The sequence below is a fragment of the Orycteropus afer genome, unplaced genomic scaffold (genome assembly GCF_000298275.1).
Source record: "Orycteropus afer afer isolate SDZICR_OR568_19922 unplaced genomic scaffold, OryAfe1.0 scaffold00001, whole genome shotgun sequence".
NCBI classification, from domain to species: Eukaryota; Metazoa; Chordata; class Mammalia; order Tubulidentata; family Orycteropodidae; genus Orycteropus; species Orycteropus afer.
Window position 1 is genome coordinate 32,652,674 of NW_006921588.1, and position 17,171 is coordinate 32,669,844.

At 38.6% G+C, this 17,171-nt stretch overlaps 1 protein-coding gene across 1 annotated transcript in view; it reads right to left on the minus strand.

The window, feature by feature from the left end:
* The window catches only part of CERS6 (ceramide synthase 6), a 449,112-nt gene that overhangs the window by 77,378 nt on the left and 354,563 nt on the right, over positions 1–17,171 (minus strand). Inside the window, exons 5-6 of the mRNA XM_007946770.2 lie at positions 16,038–16,088; positions 11,350–11,442 (exon numbers count right to left, since the gene is read on the minus strand). Coding sequence (XP_007944961.1) covers positions 11,350–11,442; positions 16,038–16,088 — 144 coding nt within the window. The remainder of the gene's footprint in view (positions 1–11,349; positions 11,443–16,037; positions 16,089–17,171) is intronic.

The window sequence follows — 17,171 nt, forward strand, 5'->3', positions numbered from 1 at the left end:
CCACCTACCCCCTGTAGTTACCTCTTCCCTCTGTCCTTCCTTCTTATGCATTTCTGCCACCCCCTCATCCCCAGCTATCTTCCTGTGCAAACACTTCAAGTAGGAGATTCTTAAAGGTTAGTTGCAATGTGGAAAAGGAAACCATATCAATGAAATTTTCATACTCTACTACATCAAAATCCATCAGTCTGTCTTGCACTTTGAATAGTTCTGTCACTGATGTTTTGCAACATCATGCATTAGCCATTTGAAAAATACTTATTTCACTGAGTCAAAGACACATTTTATTAAACAATATTTAAAAAACCACGTGTTGATATTATTAAAAATCTCATCAAAAAAGACTTTTAAATATTGAGAAATTACTCATGATGGTGGATATAAATTTCTAAATTTCTGATTTTTACTTGAAAGCTTGAGTTTTATTATTGATAACTAATAATGTCAGTTATATCCCTTGAAATACTTGAGAGGCTCGCTGTGTGCATTTTCAAGAAAAATTGCCAAAAATATAAGTTTATAAGTGGAAATAACCATAGTTTGTCAGTCATTCTTTCAAATAAAAATGGAACTCCATCAGGGGAAAGCCATTAGTTCAGCTCACAACACAAGGAACTAAGAACTAGCTGCACATGCTTTTTCTTGCAATATCATTGTTCATAGAACACGCAACAAAGATCCTTCATGTGTACTTCCTACTTCATTACACAAAATATTAAATAGATATATACTCGAGAGTAAGGATTTAATAAAATGAACACTTTCACTGCTTCATCAAGAGCATGCTAAATGAAATTGGAATTTTTGTCTTACTGGCAGTGAAGAATACAATGACTACAAGTACAGTTTGGTGCCACTGCCAGCATTTTTTTTAAATTGTGCTTTAGGTGAAAGTTTACACAACAAATTAGTTTTCCATTCAACAGTTCATACACAAGTTGTTCAGTGATATTGTCCATAATCCCTGCAATGTGTCAGCACTCCCCAGTTCCATCCTAGGTTCCTGGTTCCATTCCTTTAGTAACCCTGCCCCTTTCTGCGATATCCTTTTGACACATCTGGATCATGCATTTGGCCAAGTCTTCATCTCAGTGGCCTGCTGTGTTGTTTGATAATCTTGTGTCTGTGCCATTTTACTTGTTGACCTTGGGTTTTGTTAGCCTCAGCAGCCAGCAGCTGCCTAAGTTAAGCAATGACTCCAGCTCCAGTAGGCCAGGAGCAAGAGGCACAGCTGAAGCCCATGGTCAAGGGACCTTCACCCAGCCCCTGGACCTGGCACTTTGAACTCTGACTTCTACCCTCTTAAACTGTAAGAGAATAAATCCCTGATTTGTTAAAGCCTTCCACCTATGGTATATGTCTGTTATAGCAGCACTAGATCAATACAGCAACCTTATGTTGGTCCTTCACCATTATTATAATTTCTTTAAATTTTACTTAACCGGAAATATAAAATTCTGTGACTACTAATTTTTGATTTGTTTGGACCACTAGGCTTTGATGCAATAACTACTTGGTATTTATTGACTTGGTATATGTCAGGCACTGTTCTAAGCTCTAAAGTACCTACTACTGTATGTCAAGCACTGTACTAGATGGTTTTATGTACACAATTTCAGTCAATCCTATAACATAATACTTCCTTGTAAAAAGATTAAAGGTATGCTAAAATTAAAGAAGGAAAGATCAGGAACATGGTGGGTCCTTAACAGGCAGATAAAGCACTCCTATGAGGACAGCAACTATTCTCTGCAAAAAGTTACCAGAGAGCAAGCCTGTCAATAAGTTTCTTGAAAAATTTAATCATCATACCTCTCTCTGCCAGGAATCTTTTACAAGATGTAGTGTTTCTTTCAGGTTAAAAACCAAAAGAGCAACAAGTGGACTTCACCAGCTGGGCCCTGGAACTCTGCCATGGGTAATTTCCTGTGAAGGACTCTGAACACAAGCAGAACTCTTTGGCCAATGGCCCAGGCCTTTAAGCCAAACAGCAGCTTAGTTAACAGGACATAGGGTTTAGGCATAAGCAAGCTGTTCTGGCTCTAACTTGATAATATTTATTAGCTTCCCTTAGAAAATTTAGATATGCAGGAGAAATGCGTGAATAGCTGCTAAAGGATAGCATTTTAACAAAAATTAAGCCTCGGAAAATAAAAATGTTTCAAACGATGTTGAATATCAAGAATACAAATATTGTTTTAATAAGATACTTTAATAATTTCTTTTTGCAAGAAAGGAAAGAACGAAGACAGGGAGGGAGTAAGGAAGGAAAAAAAAAGAAGGAAAAAACCTAAAAAAATGTTTACATAACTGTAGCAAATAAAGGAGCTCTGGTGGCATAGTGCCTAAGGCATTTGACTGCTAATCAGAAGGCTGGCGGTTCAAATCCACCAGCTACTTCTTGGAAGGAAGGTTGGGCAATCTACTTCTGTAGAGATAACACCTCAGAAACCCAAGGAGGGGTCACTATGAGTTGGGACTGACTCAGTGGCAGTGAGTGACTAGCATATAATGTTGTTGTTGATGTTAGGTGTTGACGAGTTGGCTCTGACTCAGCACCCCTATGTACAACAGAAAGAAAGACTGCCCGGTCCTGTGCCAGCCCCACAGTCCTTGCTATACCTGAGCCCATCCTTGCAGCCACTGTGTCAATCCATCTTTTTGAGGGCCTTCCCCTTTTTTGTTGACCCCACTTTACCAAGCATGATATACTTTTCCAGGGAATGGTCCCTTCTGACAACATGACCAAAGTAGGTGAGATGAAGTCTGGCCATTCTCACTTCCAAGGCACATTCAGCTGCACTTCTTCCCGTACAGATTTGTTCATTCTTCTGGCAGTCCATGGTACTTTCAGCATTCTTTGCCAACACCATAACTCAAAAGCATCAACTCTTCTTTAGTCTTCTTTGTTCATTGTCCAATTCTCACATGCATAGGAGATGACTGAAAATACCATAGCTTGGGATAGCTGCACCTTAGTCTTCAAGGAGACATCTTTGCTCTTCAGCACTTTAAAGAGGTCTTTTGCAGCAGATTTGCCCAGTGCAATACATCATCTGATGTCTTGACTGCTGTTTCCATTGGTGTTGATTGTGGAACCAAGTAATATGAAATCTTTAACAACTTCAATCTTTCCTCAATTTATTGTGATACTGTTTATTGGTCTGGTTGTGAGGATGTTCATTTTATGTTGAGATGTAATCCATACTGCAGACTGATGTCTTTAATGTTCATCAGTAAGTGCTTCAAGTCATCCTCACTTTCAGCAAGCAAAGTTGTGTCATCTGTGTATCGCAGGTTGTGAATGAGTCTTCCTCTAATCCTGATGCCACGTTCTTCTTCATACAGTACAGCTTCTCAGATTATTTGTTGAGCATACAGATTGAATAAGTATGATGAAAGGATACAACCCTTACACACTCCCTTCCTGATTTTAAACAATGCAGTACTGTCTGATCTGTTCAAATGACAGCATCCTGGTCTATGTACAGCACAATCAAATGTTTTGAAATTCCCATTCTTCTCAAAGTTATTCATAATTTGTTATGATCTGCACAATTGAATGCTTTTGCCTAGTCAATACAACACAAGAAAACATCTTTCTGGTAGTCTTTGCTTTCAGCCAAGATCCATCTGACATCAACAATGATATCCCTCTTTCCATGTCCTCTTCTGAATCAAGTTTGCATTTCTGGAAGTTCTCTGTCAATATACTACTGCACTGTTTTTGAATTATATTCACCAAGATTTTACTTGCTATATTAAGGATACTGTTCAATAATTTTCACATTCTGTGGGATCACTTTTCTTTGGAATGGGTACAAATACGGATCTCTTCCAGGTAGATGACTTCCAAATTTCTTGGCATAGACAAGTGAGTGCCTCAAGCACAGTATCAGTTTGCTGAAACACCTCAATGGGTATACCGTTAATTCCTGGAAAATTGTTCTTCAGAAATTCCTTCACTGCAGCCTCAACTTCTTCCATCAAAATAATTGGTTCTTGATCATACGCCACCTTCTGAAATGGATGAATCTAGACCAATTCTTTTTGGTACTGTGACTGTGTATTTCTTCCATCTTCTTTTGATGCTTGCTGCATCATTCAGTATTATGCCCATAGAATCTTTCAATATTTCAACTCAAGGCTTGAGTTTTTTTCTTCAGTTCTTACAGCTTGAGAAATGCTAAGCATGTTCTTCCCTTTTGGTTTTCTAACTCCAGGTCTTTGTACATTTCATTATGGTAATTGACTTTGTCATCTTGCGCTGCTCTTTGAAATCTTCTGTTCAGCTCTTTTATCTTGTCATTTCTTCCATTAACTTTAGCTACTCTCTGTTTAAGGGCAAGTTTCAGAGTGTCTTCGACATCAATTTTGATCTTTTCCTTTCTTATCTTTCTAATAATCTTTTGCTTTCTTCCTGGATGATGTTGTGATGTCATCCCACAATCCTCTGGTTTTCGGTCACTGTTGTTCAATGCATCTAATCTATTGTTTAGATGGTCTCTAAATTCAGGCGGGATATAATCAAGGTCATATTTTGGCTCTTGTGGATTCTTTTAGTTATCTTTAGCTTCGACTTGAACTTGCATATGAGCCATTGATGATCTGCTCTATGGTCAGCTCCTGGCCTTGTTTTGGCTGAAGATACTGAGCTTCTCCATCAGCTATTTCCACAGATGTAGTCAATCTGATTCCTGTGTACACCATCTGGTGAAGTCCATGTGTACAGCCACTGTTTATGTTGTTGAAAAAGGGTATTTATAATGAATAACTCATTGGTCTTACAAAATTCTATCTCACGATCCCCAATGTCATTTCTATCACCAAGGCCATATTTTCCAACTATTGGTAATTCTTCTTTGTTTTCAGCTTTTGCATTCCAATCACCAGTGATAATCAACACAGCTCGATTGCATGTTTGGTCAATTTCAGACTGCAGAAGTTGGTAAAATTCTTCAATTTCTTTGTCTTTGGCTTTGGTGGCTGCTGTGTAAATTTGAATAAAGTAGTATTAACTGTTCTTCCTTGTAGGTGTATGGATATTATCCTATCACTGACAGCATTGTACTTCAGGATAGATCTTGAAACATTCTTTGTGATGATGAATGCCACGCCACTTCTCTTCAATTTGTCATTCCCGGCATAGTAGATCATATGGTTGTCTGATTCAAAATGGCCAAAACCAGTCCATTTCAGCTCACTAATGCCTAGGATATTGATCTTTATGCCTTCCATTTCATTTTTGACAACACTCAATTTTCCTAAATTCATACTTCGTACATTCCATGTTCTGATTATTAATGGATGTTTACAGCTATTTCTTCCCATTTTGAGTTGTGCCACATCAGCAAATGGAGGTTCTGAAAGCTTTATTCCATCCACATCATTAAGGTCAGCTCTACTCTGAGGAGGCAGCTCTTCCCCAGTTGTATTTTGAGTGCCTTCTGACCTGAGGGGCTCATCTTCCGGTACTATACTGTACAATGTTTCAGGCCTATTCATAAAGTTTTCTAGTAATATATCAGACAGTGTTTCACTGCTATTCATAAGGTTTTCACTGTCAATTCTTTGAGAAGTAGATGGCCCCTTCCTTCTTCTGAGTCTGTCTTAGTCTGGAAGCTCTGCTGAAACCTGCTCTGCTGAAACCTGGTGCCATAGCCTCCAGCCTCACAGCAACACCCAAGCCACCACAGTACAACAAACTGACAGATGAGTGGTGGTTGTATCATATAACAGAATATTTAAATTATAAGTTCATTATATGAAATGACTACATCTTGGGTTAGTCCCTTCTGTCTGGGAAGATTAATAGTATTTCTAACTCACTTATCAAATAAGCACCTCCAGGAATGATCAAATATGAAGGGAACAAAGCATCTGCTCTCATTTTCAAACTCCAGATTAAATTTAGAAACAGAGGAATTTAAAAAAAAGAGCAAACACAGGATGCTTCTAGAGGAGGAGATGAGTTTGCAAATATAAATGTCATTTTAGAAAGACCTGAACTGATTAAATAACAAAAAAATGAGTTCTAAATCTCATTTGGAATCCTTTGTGCCAATGGTTAAGCACTTGACTACTAACAGCAAGGTTGGTGGTTTGAAGCCATTCAGAGGTGCCTTGGAAGAAAGGTCTGATGTGTTTCTGAAAGGTCACAGCCGTGAAAACCCTAAGGAGCACCATTCTCCTCTGCCACATATGGGGTTGCTGCAAGTCAGAATCAATTCAATGGCAACTAGTTTGGTTTTTGGAAACTTAGTTTAAAACACTGATTCCAACAGTCTGAGGCATGCACTTGGATCTAACATTTTTAAACTCCTGGCCATTTGAGCTCATTGTCATTTATAAGAGGAGCTAAAGAAACATTTTAATAGCCCTCCTATTATCAGCTCTACTAACAGCCTTCAGAAGGTAGTTTCCATACTATTTTGTCAACAAATGTCTTCAATCTTCTCTATTCCACAATTAGGAAACAGGCAGTTTTTAGAAATCGTGGTTAACAGTTTCAGTATAGAAGCTGAGGAGAACACTTGGCAGTCAGAACATACCACAAATCCTTTCTGATGGCTAGACCAGCAGGTGTAGCACATGGGAGAGCAATGAGGAGGGAACCCCTAAGGACCCAGAGTACCAGTAAGAAAGATGCTAAAGAGAAAATCAAGGGCTATAGCTAACTAATGAGAGATAGCAGCAGAGTAAAAGGCCTTACTAATTAAAACCTGTGCTGAGTAATAAGCAGGCCTGATGATGAAATATTTCCCATCTTGTGTAAGAAACTAGAATAAGCCAATTGCATCAGGAAAGTAAACGGTATTTGACCAAGTGAAGGAGATAGAGATGTCAGATGTATAACAGAAGATTATTGGTGTTGACCAGAGAAATGTATAATTAATTTCTAGACAATGAAAATGTGTATAGGTCTAGGATCAATTCCATGATAAATGGAGAAAAGATTGAAGTTGTCAGGGATTTTACTTAGATCCACAATCAATATCCATGGAAGCAACAGTCAAGAAATCAGGTGTCATCAACGCACTGGGTAAATCTGCTGCAAAAGACCTCTATGAAGTGTTGAGAAGTGGAGATGTCACTTTGAAGACTAATGTGAGCCTGACCTACGGCATGGTATTTTCAAATGCCTCATATGCATGTGAAAGCTGAACAATGAATAAGGAAGAGTGAAGAAAACTTGATGCCTTTGAATTGTGGTGTTGGCAAAGAATATCAAATATATAGTGGACTGCCACTCTTCGGAAGGAAGATGGGACAATCTACTTCTGTAGTGATACTGCCTCGGAAACCCAGAGAGGGGTCGCTATGAGTTGGGTCCAACTCGACGGCACACAACAACAACAACAACAACAACATAGTGGACTGCCAGACGAAGAAACAAATCTGTCTTGGACAAAGTACAGCCAGACTTGCTCTCCAGACTCATACAAATCTAGTCACAAAAAGCAGTTTCATTTTTTCACGTTTATCATATCATTTAATCCTCGCAACAACTCTAAGGTCTACTTATCATTCATTATTTGTCCTCATTTTATGGATGAGGAAACTGACCCTTACAGACAAAGTGCTCCCAACTATAAGCATGCATTTCCTCTAGGCATCTCCTTCCTTCATGAACTTTACTAGCCAGCAGCCATCTAAAATAGCAGGAGTCTTCCTTCACTCTAATCTTTCTCATGCCTGATGTCTAGTTCTTTAATATCACTGATGCTGATAATATAGTGTGAGTCCTTTCCAATTTTGTCTAGTCTATTACAATTGAGTTCGAAAGGGTGTTCCTATCTAAATAGTCATTCTTGTTCAGTGCCACTTTCTAGGAGTCCACTTGATGAAAGTTACATTCTTAAAACCTTCAAAAGCCCAAACTGCTGGTAGTAATGTATAAGGTCTAGACAATATGGTTCAAACCCATCTCCCCAGCCTTATCACTTGCCTCCTGCCTACACACTCATATACCCTAGCTACAAATATCTCCTCACCATTATCTAAACACATAAAATTTCCCATACCTTCTTTTATTTATTTATTTAACAAGACCTTGTGTTTGGCTAGAATATAACCCATCTCCTCCTCCCTAACAAGCAAGAGTAACTCAAAAGTAATCTTTTCTTTTTATCATTATTCAACTACCTCATGGCTTTTAATCATTTTCTATTCTAATGGTGTGGTGACCTTCCTTCCCCATTCATAGACTTGGAGGATGAAGAACATGGTACATTCATCTTTATGTTCCTCATGACTATCAATGTGCCTACTTGTGGTGGGGATCTGTAGCTTTAGGATGAATGAATGGACTCATCAGAACATCATCTGACTTATTAATGGTTGTCTTCCAAGTTCTTTTGAAAACATGACTGTGTGTTATGATGGAGCATAATACTGTGATATATTATTTCTTGGTTAGACCAGTAATCTGCTAAATCACAAGTGGTATCTGAGTGGCAGCTGAAAAGCATTTAGGAGTCTATGATCCTAGTACTTCAGTCTACTTTTCCAAGATATGTGTCTTCCACAATCCTACAGCAGTGGCTGGCTAATAAAGCTATCTTTCCTAACTTGTGTAATTGTAAGGCCGTAATTTGGTGTATATTGGCTGATTTTCAGAAGTGAATGCTCCGTTAGGAGTTAGGCATACCACATGACTCATTGGCACTCATATTTTGTGATTCCCTTAGCCATTACACCAAAAATTCTGGGTCAGTTTCTAGAAATATTTAAAGATCCTTCAGTGATGGTATGCCAGTAGGTCTCCTCTGCCTTATACAAGGAACTTTCTTTATTCATGTGGTCAAAAATTGTACACTCATTATCTTCTATATGCCAGACACTGTGCTAGGTTCACTGTGCATTTCATTTTCTTCTGAGAGGCACTTTATTACTTAAAACACTTGTATAACAAACAGGAAGGTAAAACATTCTTCCAATTTTGTAGTTGGGAAGATTGATACATCACTAGTTTATGTGACTTTCTCAGAGCCTTGCATGTAGGAATAGATTAGAACCCAGATTTCCAAGCACAGTCCTGAGACTCACTCTTAGATTAGGCACATACACAATTCTTGCATTGTTTTGCCTTGTTGCCATGCCCTTGACTTTAGTAGCAGTAAGCCTTTTGTAGCTCTTTACCATTTTAGTGATTTCTCTTTTGCTTAGTTAGAATTAGGGGTGCCTAGGGCACTTGACTGCTAACCAGAAGGCTGGTGGTTCAAACCCAGCAGCAACTCCTCAGAAGGAAGGTTGGGCAATCTACTTCCACAGTGATACCACCTCAGAAACCCAAGGAGGGGTCACTATGAGTCGGATCCAACTCGATGGCACGTAACAACAACAATAACACACAGAGTCAAAGAGATTAATGAAAGTAGAACTAAGCTATTCTTGGCTCCCAGGAGCCTAGTACTAGTGAGATACTGGTATACCAAAAGCCTCCAATCCTCTCTACTTGCTTGAGCTTTCTCACCACACATGTTTTGTGTCTTTTCCATAGCCAACAGGATTATCAAGCTATTTTCACTGCTTTAAACCAAATTACCATCATCTTAATAGTTATCATAAGTGGATTGTTCTCAAGGATTGTAGTGTTTCATTTTGTAGCATCAGTGTAGAAAACACTATAAAAGGAGTAATTTTACAGCAAGGTTCACAGAATTCATTCTGTTGTTGTTCGTTTTTAGGTGCTGATGAGTCAGCACCGACTCACAGTGACCCTATGTACAACAGAATGAAGCACTGCCCAGTCCTGCACCATCCTCCCCATATTTCCTATGCTTGAGCCCATCATTGTAGCCACTATGTCAATCCATCTCGTTGAGGGTCTTCCCCTTTTACACTGACTCTCTATTTCACCAAGCACGATATCCTTCTCTTGAGACCAGTCCCTTCTCACAACATGACTGAAGTACATGAAACAAAGTCTGGCCTTTCTTGTTTCTAAGGAGTAAGTCTGGCTGTACTGTGATAAGGCTGGAGAGATGGATTTGAACCATACTGTTTAAACCTTACACATTACTATCAGCAGTTTGGGCTTTGTTTTGAAGGTTTTAGGAACGTAACTTCCATCAAGTGGGCTCCTAGAAAGTGGCAGCTGGACAAGAATGACTATTTAGATAGGAACATCCTTTCAGACTCGATTGTAATAGATGAGACAAAACTGGAAAGGACTCACATCATACCATCAGCATCACTGATATTAAAGAACTAGGCATCGGGCATGAGAAAAAGTAGAGTGAAGGAAAACAACCTTCACTCTTCAAATATTTGAAGTCCTGCTGTTTTAGATGGTTGCTGGCTACTAAAGTTTGTAAAGGAAGGAGATGCCTAGAGGGAACGCATGCTTGTAGTTGGGAGCACTTTGTCTGTAAGGGTCAGTTTCCTCATCCATTAAATGAGGATAAAAAATGAATAATAAAGTAGATCTTAGAATTGTTGTGAGGATTAATTGATATGATAAACACATGAAAAAATGAAACTGCTTTTTGTGACCAGATTTGTGTAAGTATGAGCCTGGAGAGAATATGGGGCAGAAGAGGAACATTTGGGAGTTTTTGACATATAGGTTATGGTTGTAAATGTCTGAGTGTTTAAGCATGATCTTGCATGGAGATTACCATTTGGAAACCAGAGCTAGAACCTGATGTTTATGAATATGAAAAGGATGAGGCACTGAAATGGTGGCCAGCAGAGGTAACTTTGAAAGAATGATCCAAATGTAAAAATCTGGAGAAAATGGCACCATAGAAATAATAATTGAAAAAAAAAAAGAAGCAGGGAAAAGTCAAAACTGCCAATTCTGCCCATCTGGTAAGATGGGAGGAGCTGAAATGAGTGGGTCATGTGTGCCCTTAGTAAAAGTTGTTTCAATTAAATGGACCGTGTGAAAAACAGATCAGTTTTGTTTAGGAATATCGTATTTTTGTGACACTGTTTGATACTAGATATTTAAACTGGGGAAAAATTCATTCTGTAGGTCTAGAACACTCAGAATTTTACTCTTCTCCAGGAGGTATGAATAAAGTATTTCTTCTTTTAATTTTCAGAATAGAAGGACTTTAGATCAGACTGTCAGAAACTTATTGCTCTCAGGATTCAGTGCTATATTTTTCTGTGGAGAAAAGGATACTAGGTTTTTGGGAAAGAGTGAAGAGATAATTAGAATAAAATACACAACAGCCCAAACAAAATTGCAAGATTTCGGTAATAATGCACAGAGTAGAACTGACCTCATGCTGTGGAGAGAACAGAGTTCAGTGCTTTGAAACCCTATTCCCACCTGCAAAAAACCATTAAAGACACAAGTCAGCAACCACTCAACAATTACAGCATAATCACTCTTACCTTTCTTTTGATATCAGTGAACTGGGAAAACATTAAAGACCAATAAAACGACAGCTCCAGGATGTAGTAGTAGTGAAGGTCAGTTGTGAGCGGCTAAGGATGAAAGAAATAAAAGGAAAGAGCGATAGTTAATAACCTCTTGCCATCGAGTTGATTATGACTCATAGCGACCCTATAGGAAAGAGTTGAACAGCCCCAAAGGGTTTCCAAGGCTGTAATCTTTTACAGAAGCACATCTTTCTCCTATAGAGCAGCTGGTGAGTTTGAACTGCTGACCTTTCAGTTAACCACTGTGCCACGAAGGCTCCTTAATTGTTGTTGTTGTTGCTATGTGCCGTCGAGTTGGACGGACTCATAGCGACCCCTCCTTGGGTTTCCGAGGCAGCATCACTACGGAAGTAGATTGCCCCATCTTCCTTCCGAGGAGTGGCTGGTGGGTTTGAACCGCCAGCCTTCTGGTTAGCAGTCAAGTGCCTTAGGCACTATGCTACCAGAGCTCCCAAGGCTCCTTAATAGTGAACCCAATTTGTGTCCCAAATATTTAAAGTCCAATCATGAAAAGTGAAAGGGTCTGGCAGCCTGAATAAATCCAATTCCTGGTCCATTCTCCTGGTGAATAACAGAGCTATGAAGGATGCCTCTAATCCACAGCTTGAGGCATTATTTTCATTTCTTCTCCAACTAAAAACTAAAAAAGCACTAATCAGTATAAACATCTGATACCCAATTTTCTATCATGTTTAACAATAACATTTATGATCCTTTGAAATGAGTATCTGCAAGATTCCTTAGGCAACTTGGAAAAAATATTCTCCTACACATACAAGAGAATAATCCTGGACAACTGCTAGGGGATCCTACAGCACAGGGGAAAGGAAGGTAGATGATGGAAATGGGAGCTCTGTGTGAGTCACTGAGGCATAGAGTTTCAAATGCTTAATTAGCCAGGATTTCGTGTTCTTAGGACATGGTCAATACATTTCAAATGTCAAAAAAAGATGACTCAAAAATATTTATTAAAGGTTCTGAGCAACAGGGAGGCTGCCAAGAGATACCAGACTAGGAACCCAGCAGGAAACCTGCAATCAAGTCCCAGCTCCATAGCTTAGCAGATACAGAACTTGGATCTTACCTTTCTTATTTGTAAAGTGAGGGCAATACCTGTTCTACCTGCCTCAAAGGATCGGAGATAGGGAGAGGCTCAGAGAGGCAGTGGCAGTCAGGGCTATCTATTTTGCATCTAAAAATATAACAACAAAACAATTTTTAATAATAATTTTTGATGGGTTGTTTCTAATTGTTTTATTGAGTTGTAGTGAATAGTCTTGCTTTATTAGAATGAAAAACCTTCTAACCTGATCTCAAAACATGTCCACCCCCTACAAACAAGATATAAGGTAAATACAATTGAAATTTAAAAACTTTATATACCAGTAGGAGCTCTGGTAGTGTAGTGCCTAAGGCACTCGACTGCTAACCTCTAGAAGGCTAGCAGTTCAAACCCACCAGCCACTCCTTGGAAGGAAGGTTGGGCAATCTACTTCCGTAGTGATACTGCCTCGGAAACCCAAGGGGGGTTACTATGAGTTGGGTCTGACTTGACGGCACATAACAACAATAACAACAACCTATACACCCATAACAGCATTGCAAATGACTATCACAAGAAGCTGGTGCTTGCTTAACCACCAACTCTATCAACTTGAAGCTCAGGCATATAGGAAAATAGTTGACTCTCTTACAGGTTTTTGACAGCAAAATACATGACAGGTTTGCACACTATCCAACCAGCAATCCTAAACTATTAAGTGATGATGAATACCAATGTGTTTATCATGCTCAGCATTACACTGGAGAGAACAGATTTCCTCCTGAATTGTCCTTCTAAAACTTGAAGTCATTAGGCATGAGGGATGGGCATTCAGGTCAGATGTATGGCAGCAGTGAAATCTAAAAAAAAAATAGAGCACTAGCTTCCAGATCTTTCAAACCAAGGATGTTGAATAGAAGTAAATTTCAGTTCTTAATGAGCCTCTCTTATTCCGTGCATCACCACCTGGGAAAATGCACAGAGGAGTTATGAGGACAAGTTAGGATATGTCTAGAAACTGCTGAGTTCATAATAGAGCATAGCATTACTATATTCGTGAGTTCTTTGCAGTTGACAACACTTGCACACATGTTATCTTATTTGAATCTCATAAAAACCTTATAAAATTAGTACTATCATTTCTAGGTTGAATCACTGACAGGAAATTGCTGTCAGTTATGTCAGGTTAAAGGGCTGATCCAGTCTTAAAATTAATAAGGCCCTGTGACCACCACTAGGGCTTCTCACGCCCAACTCGCTTTCTTTATTACAAGCTATATAAGCTTCAACCAAATGCAACTTTACATTATTTTAAACTTAAAATACACACACATATCTAAAAAACTTACCATTTATGTAACACACACTGTAATATGCATACGAATACACAAGGAGTAGTATATCTTTTTTAAAATTGAAGTCAGACCACTATTCCTCCCTCTAAAATCTGTTGAATTATTTCTTTTATGTGCTAAAGACCTAATAAACATGTTTCATGAGAATGCTCCATCTTAATAAAAGTGCTAAGAAGGCTTGACATTGACCTTGAATTATAATCTACATATTTGCATAAACATAATTACACACAAAGCTCTATAATTACACATATAACCATGATTACATGTATAATAGGGAGCTCTGGTAGCATAGTGGCTAAGACACTTGCCTGCTAACCAGAAGGCTGGCGGTTCAAACCCACCAGCCACTCCTCGGAAGGAAGGTTGGGCAATCCTACTTCCGTAGTGATACTGCCTCGGAATCCCAAGGAGGGGTCGCTATGAGTCGGGGCTGACTCGACGGCACATAACAACAACAACAACAACATGTATAATAATTACATATGGTATAATTTTTACACATACACACACACATACACACAGTTGCTTTTTATTAATTAGTTTATAAGTTTTATTTAGGATGACCACTGTTCCCATAAGGTATCATGAATTTGTCTGAGATTTCAGGAGTTATCCGTTGTTATTCATGGATAAGCAATGATGTCTTATTAGTAGAAGGATATTTAATTTTGACCTGAATCCCCACATATAGCAGCTTTCCTTAAATACTGATGATGTCTCCTATTTTTAAACATAACTGTATCAGGCCTTCAGACTTCCATGTTGAAGCTATAGTGTTACCTGTAAAATAGTCTGCAACTACATTTAGGGGCATTGCAACTAATTTTCTCAGAAATAAGCAATTTCTCAGCTCCATCCATAAATGTGAAAGTTATTTCAGACTACATTATAGTTAAGGAGAAGAGATGGCATTGCATTTCACATTGCATTTGTTCTCAATGTCTTTCACATGACAGAATTTTCCTCTTAAGGGTGGTGCATTAGAGCAGCTGCCACATCAACATCAAGTTAAGAAGCCTTTTGATATACCTTTAAAAATAGAATTTTAGATACATGTGGGTTTTCCTACTTAGTGTACCATTACAGGTTACAAAAGAGCACTTTCAATGAAAATAGTCCAAGTATTTAAGATAGTAAAAGAGCAGATGCCCTGAGAATGACAATTGTGTATGATAAGTGATTACTTTCAACGTTGCTTTAGTCTCTATCAGATAGCGGTGGCATGCTCTGTTCTCTGTCATGACATGTTGCTTATTTACATTCTTTTCTAATCTGAATAAAGTACTTGAAAGAGATATAAACACAAACTGGAATTTCATTTCAATGTGTCCTAGGCTTCCACTTGCTCGAGGAGTATCCAGTGCCTGTCCCTCAGCCCTGATGTAATATACCATGTATGAGTCTCTCCCCATTAACTTAATGTATGCCATAGAGACCAAACGTCTCTACAAAAAAAAAAAAAAAACCTCAAAAGAATCTCAGTAACACTAAAATATCCAAGTTGCTTACTGTAACATATGTCTGTTTATTGTTACTGAAATATCTAGTCATGTTTGTGTCTCTTATTTAACATACTTTAATCAAAATAGGAACATCTTGACATTGATATTCAATCAAACATTAGCTGATTGGGGACCACAACAAATAATTCATGGACAGCTGCAAAGGTATGTCAGTGGGCAGGGATTTGAAATGCTCTCTTTCTGGTATATGATTTCAATCTCAATTTAAACAGTGCTCTTTTTAATTGCTGGAATAATCCATCTATGAGTAATGGTACAAGCTCATTTTTCTGCACTTAAGGAAGTAGTGCTTGATTTACATATTTGGGGACTGCTCCTGAGCCACAGAATGAAATGATGTCAGCATGCCTGCTCTAGTTGCACATTTGAGCTTTCCACATTTGCTGCTGAGACAGGCCTGTTGTGTCATCAGGTCTTCAGACGTTCCTCAGTAACAAGACACAGATCGGCTGTTAGAAACAGGAATATTCCACCTGTTGGACTGATTGCAGCCTACCCTCCAGCAAATGTCATCTGCTAAAGCATTTGGGCTTTTGTTCTGAATTTCACTTTGAACATACAAGCTTTTTATCTCACTAGGGCTACGCCCGGCGTCACTCAGCAGGTGGGGTCAATAGCAAGGAAACTGTGCAACCTATTGGCACCTGCCTGAAACTATGGAATTGACCTAAGGAAGATATTCTACAGGTATAAAACCAGAAAGGAATGTCTCCTCACCTGATAGGGGTAGTTGTACCAGCAGTGCCTTGTATTCCACAGCCACGGGCTCTGAAAAGATGAAAAAGAAGTATGTTTTAGATGATTTGTAAAAGAGGCAGGATAAGAGATGTTAATGATGAGACCTGCTCTGTATTTTTTAAAATTTATTATTATTCTTATTTCAATAACCTACCAGTGTGATCAATGATAGGATATTAAAACAATTTGTATCCCATTATGCATTCTCTCTTGGTAATTTTCTAAACTCAACTGGTAATATTTCAGGCTGCTTTTAGAATAGAGTCTCAACTGGTGTTTTTTATATTTTTTGCTGGTCACATGAACATATTCCTGCTATGCAACCAGCCTCAACAGTAATGCCCTCCAGGGTTTCAACAAGACCAGATGCTTATCATCAGTTTCACTGTTATCAAGAGACATGGATGACAACTGGTACAAATTGCCCCCAAATTCCCATTCATAGACTCATTTTTAGAAAGCAGCACTACTAATTATTTCATGACTTGATTATAGTCAGCCACATGTGGGTACACTTTTATTTCACTAGGACAATGCAGACCAATTCCAGGCCTGAAGGTTTTAACCCTCACAACACACTCTACTCCCCTCACTTGCTTTACAATACTGTATAATAAGATAGATAAAGTGTTGACAGATTCTAAACAGCTGCAATAATAAGGGAAGGGCTGAATTTAAACATACAGCTTAAACATATAAAAATATCAGCACAAGTATTAAGAATCAGTTTGTTGTTGTTATGTGCCATCGAGCAGGACCCGACTCATAGCAAACCCTCCTTGGGTTGCCAAGGCAGTATCACTATGGAAGTAGATTGCCCCACCTTCCTTCCAAGGAGTGGCTGGTGGGTTTGAACTGCCAGCCTTCTGGTTAGCAGTCAAGTGCTTTTGGGCACTAAGCTACCAGCCAGGGCAATAAGGCAAGAAAAGGAAATCAAAGCCATCTACTTTGGTAAGGAAGAAAGAAAACTATCCTATTTGTTGATGATATGATCCCATACCTAGAAAACCCAAGACATTCATTAAAAGATCTACTGGAATTAATTGATAGATTTAGCATTGTGGCAGGATACAAAATCAACTTCTAAAAATCAGTTAGATTCCTCTACACCAG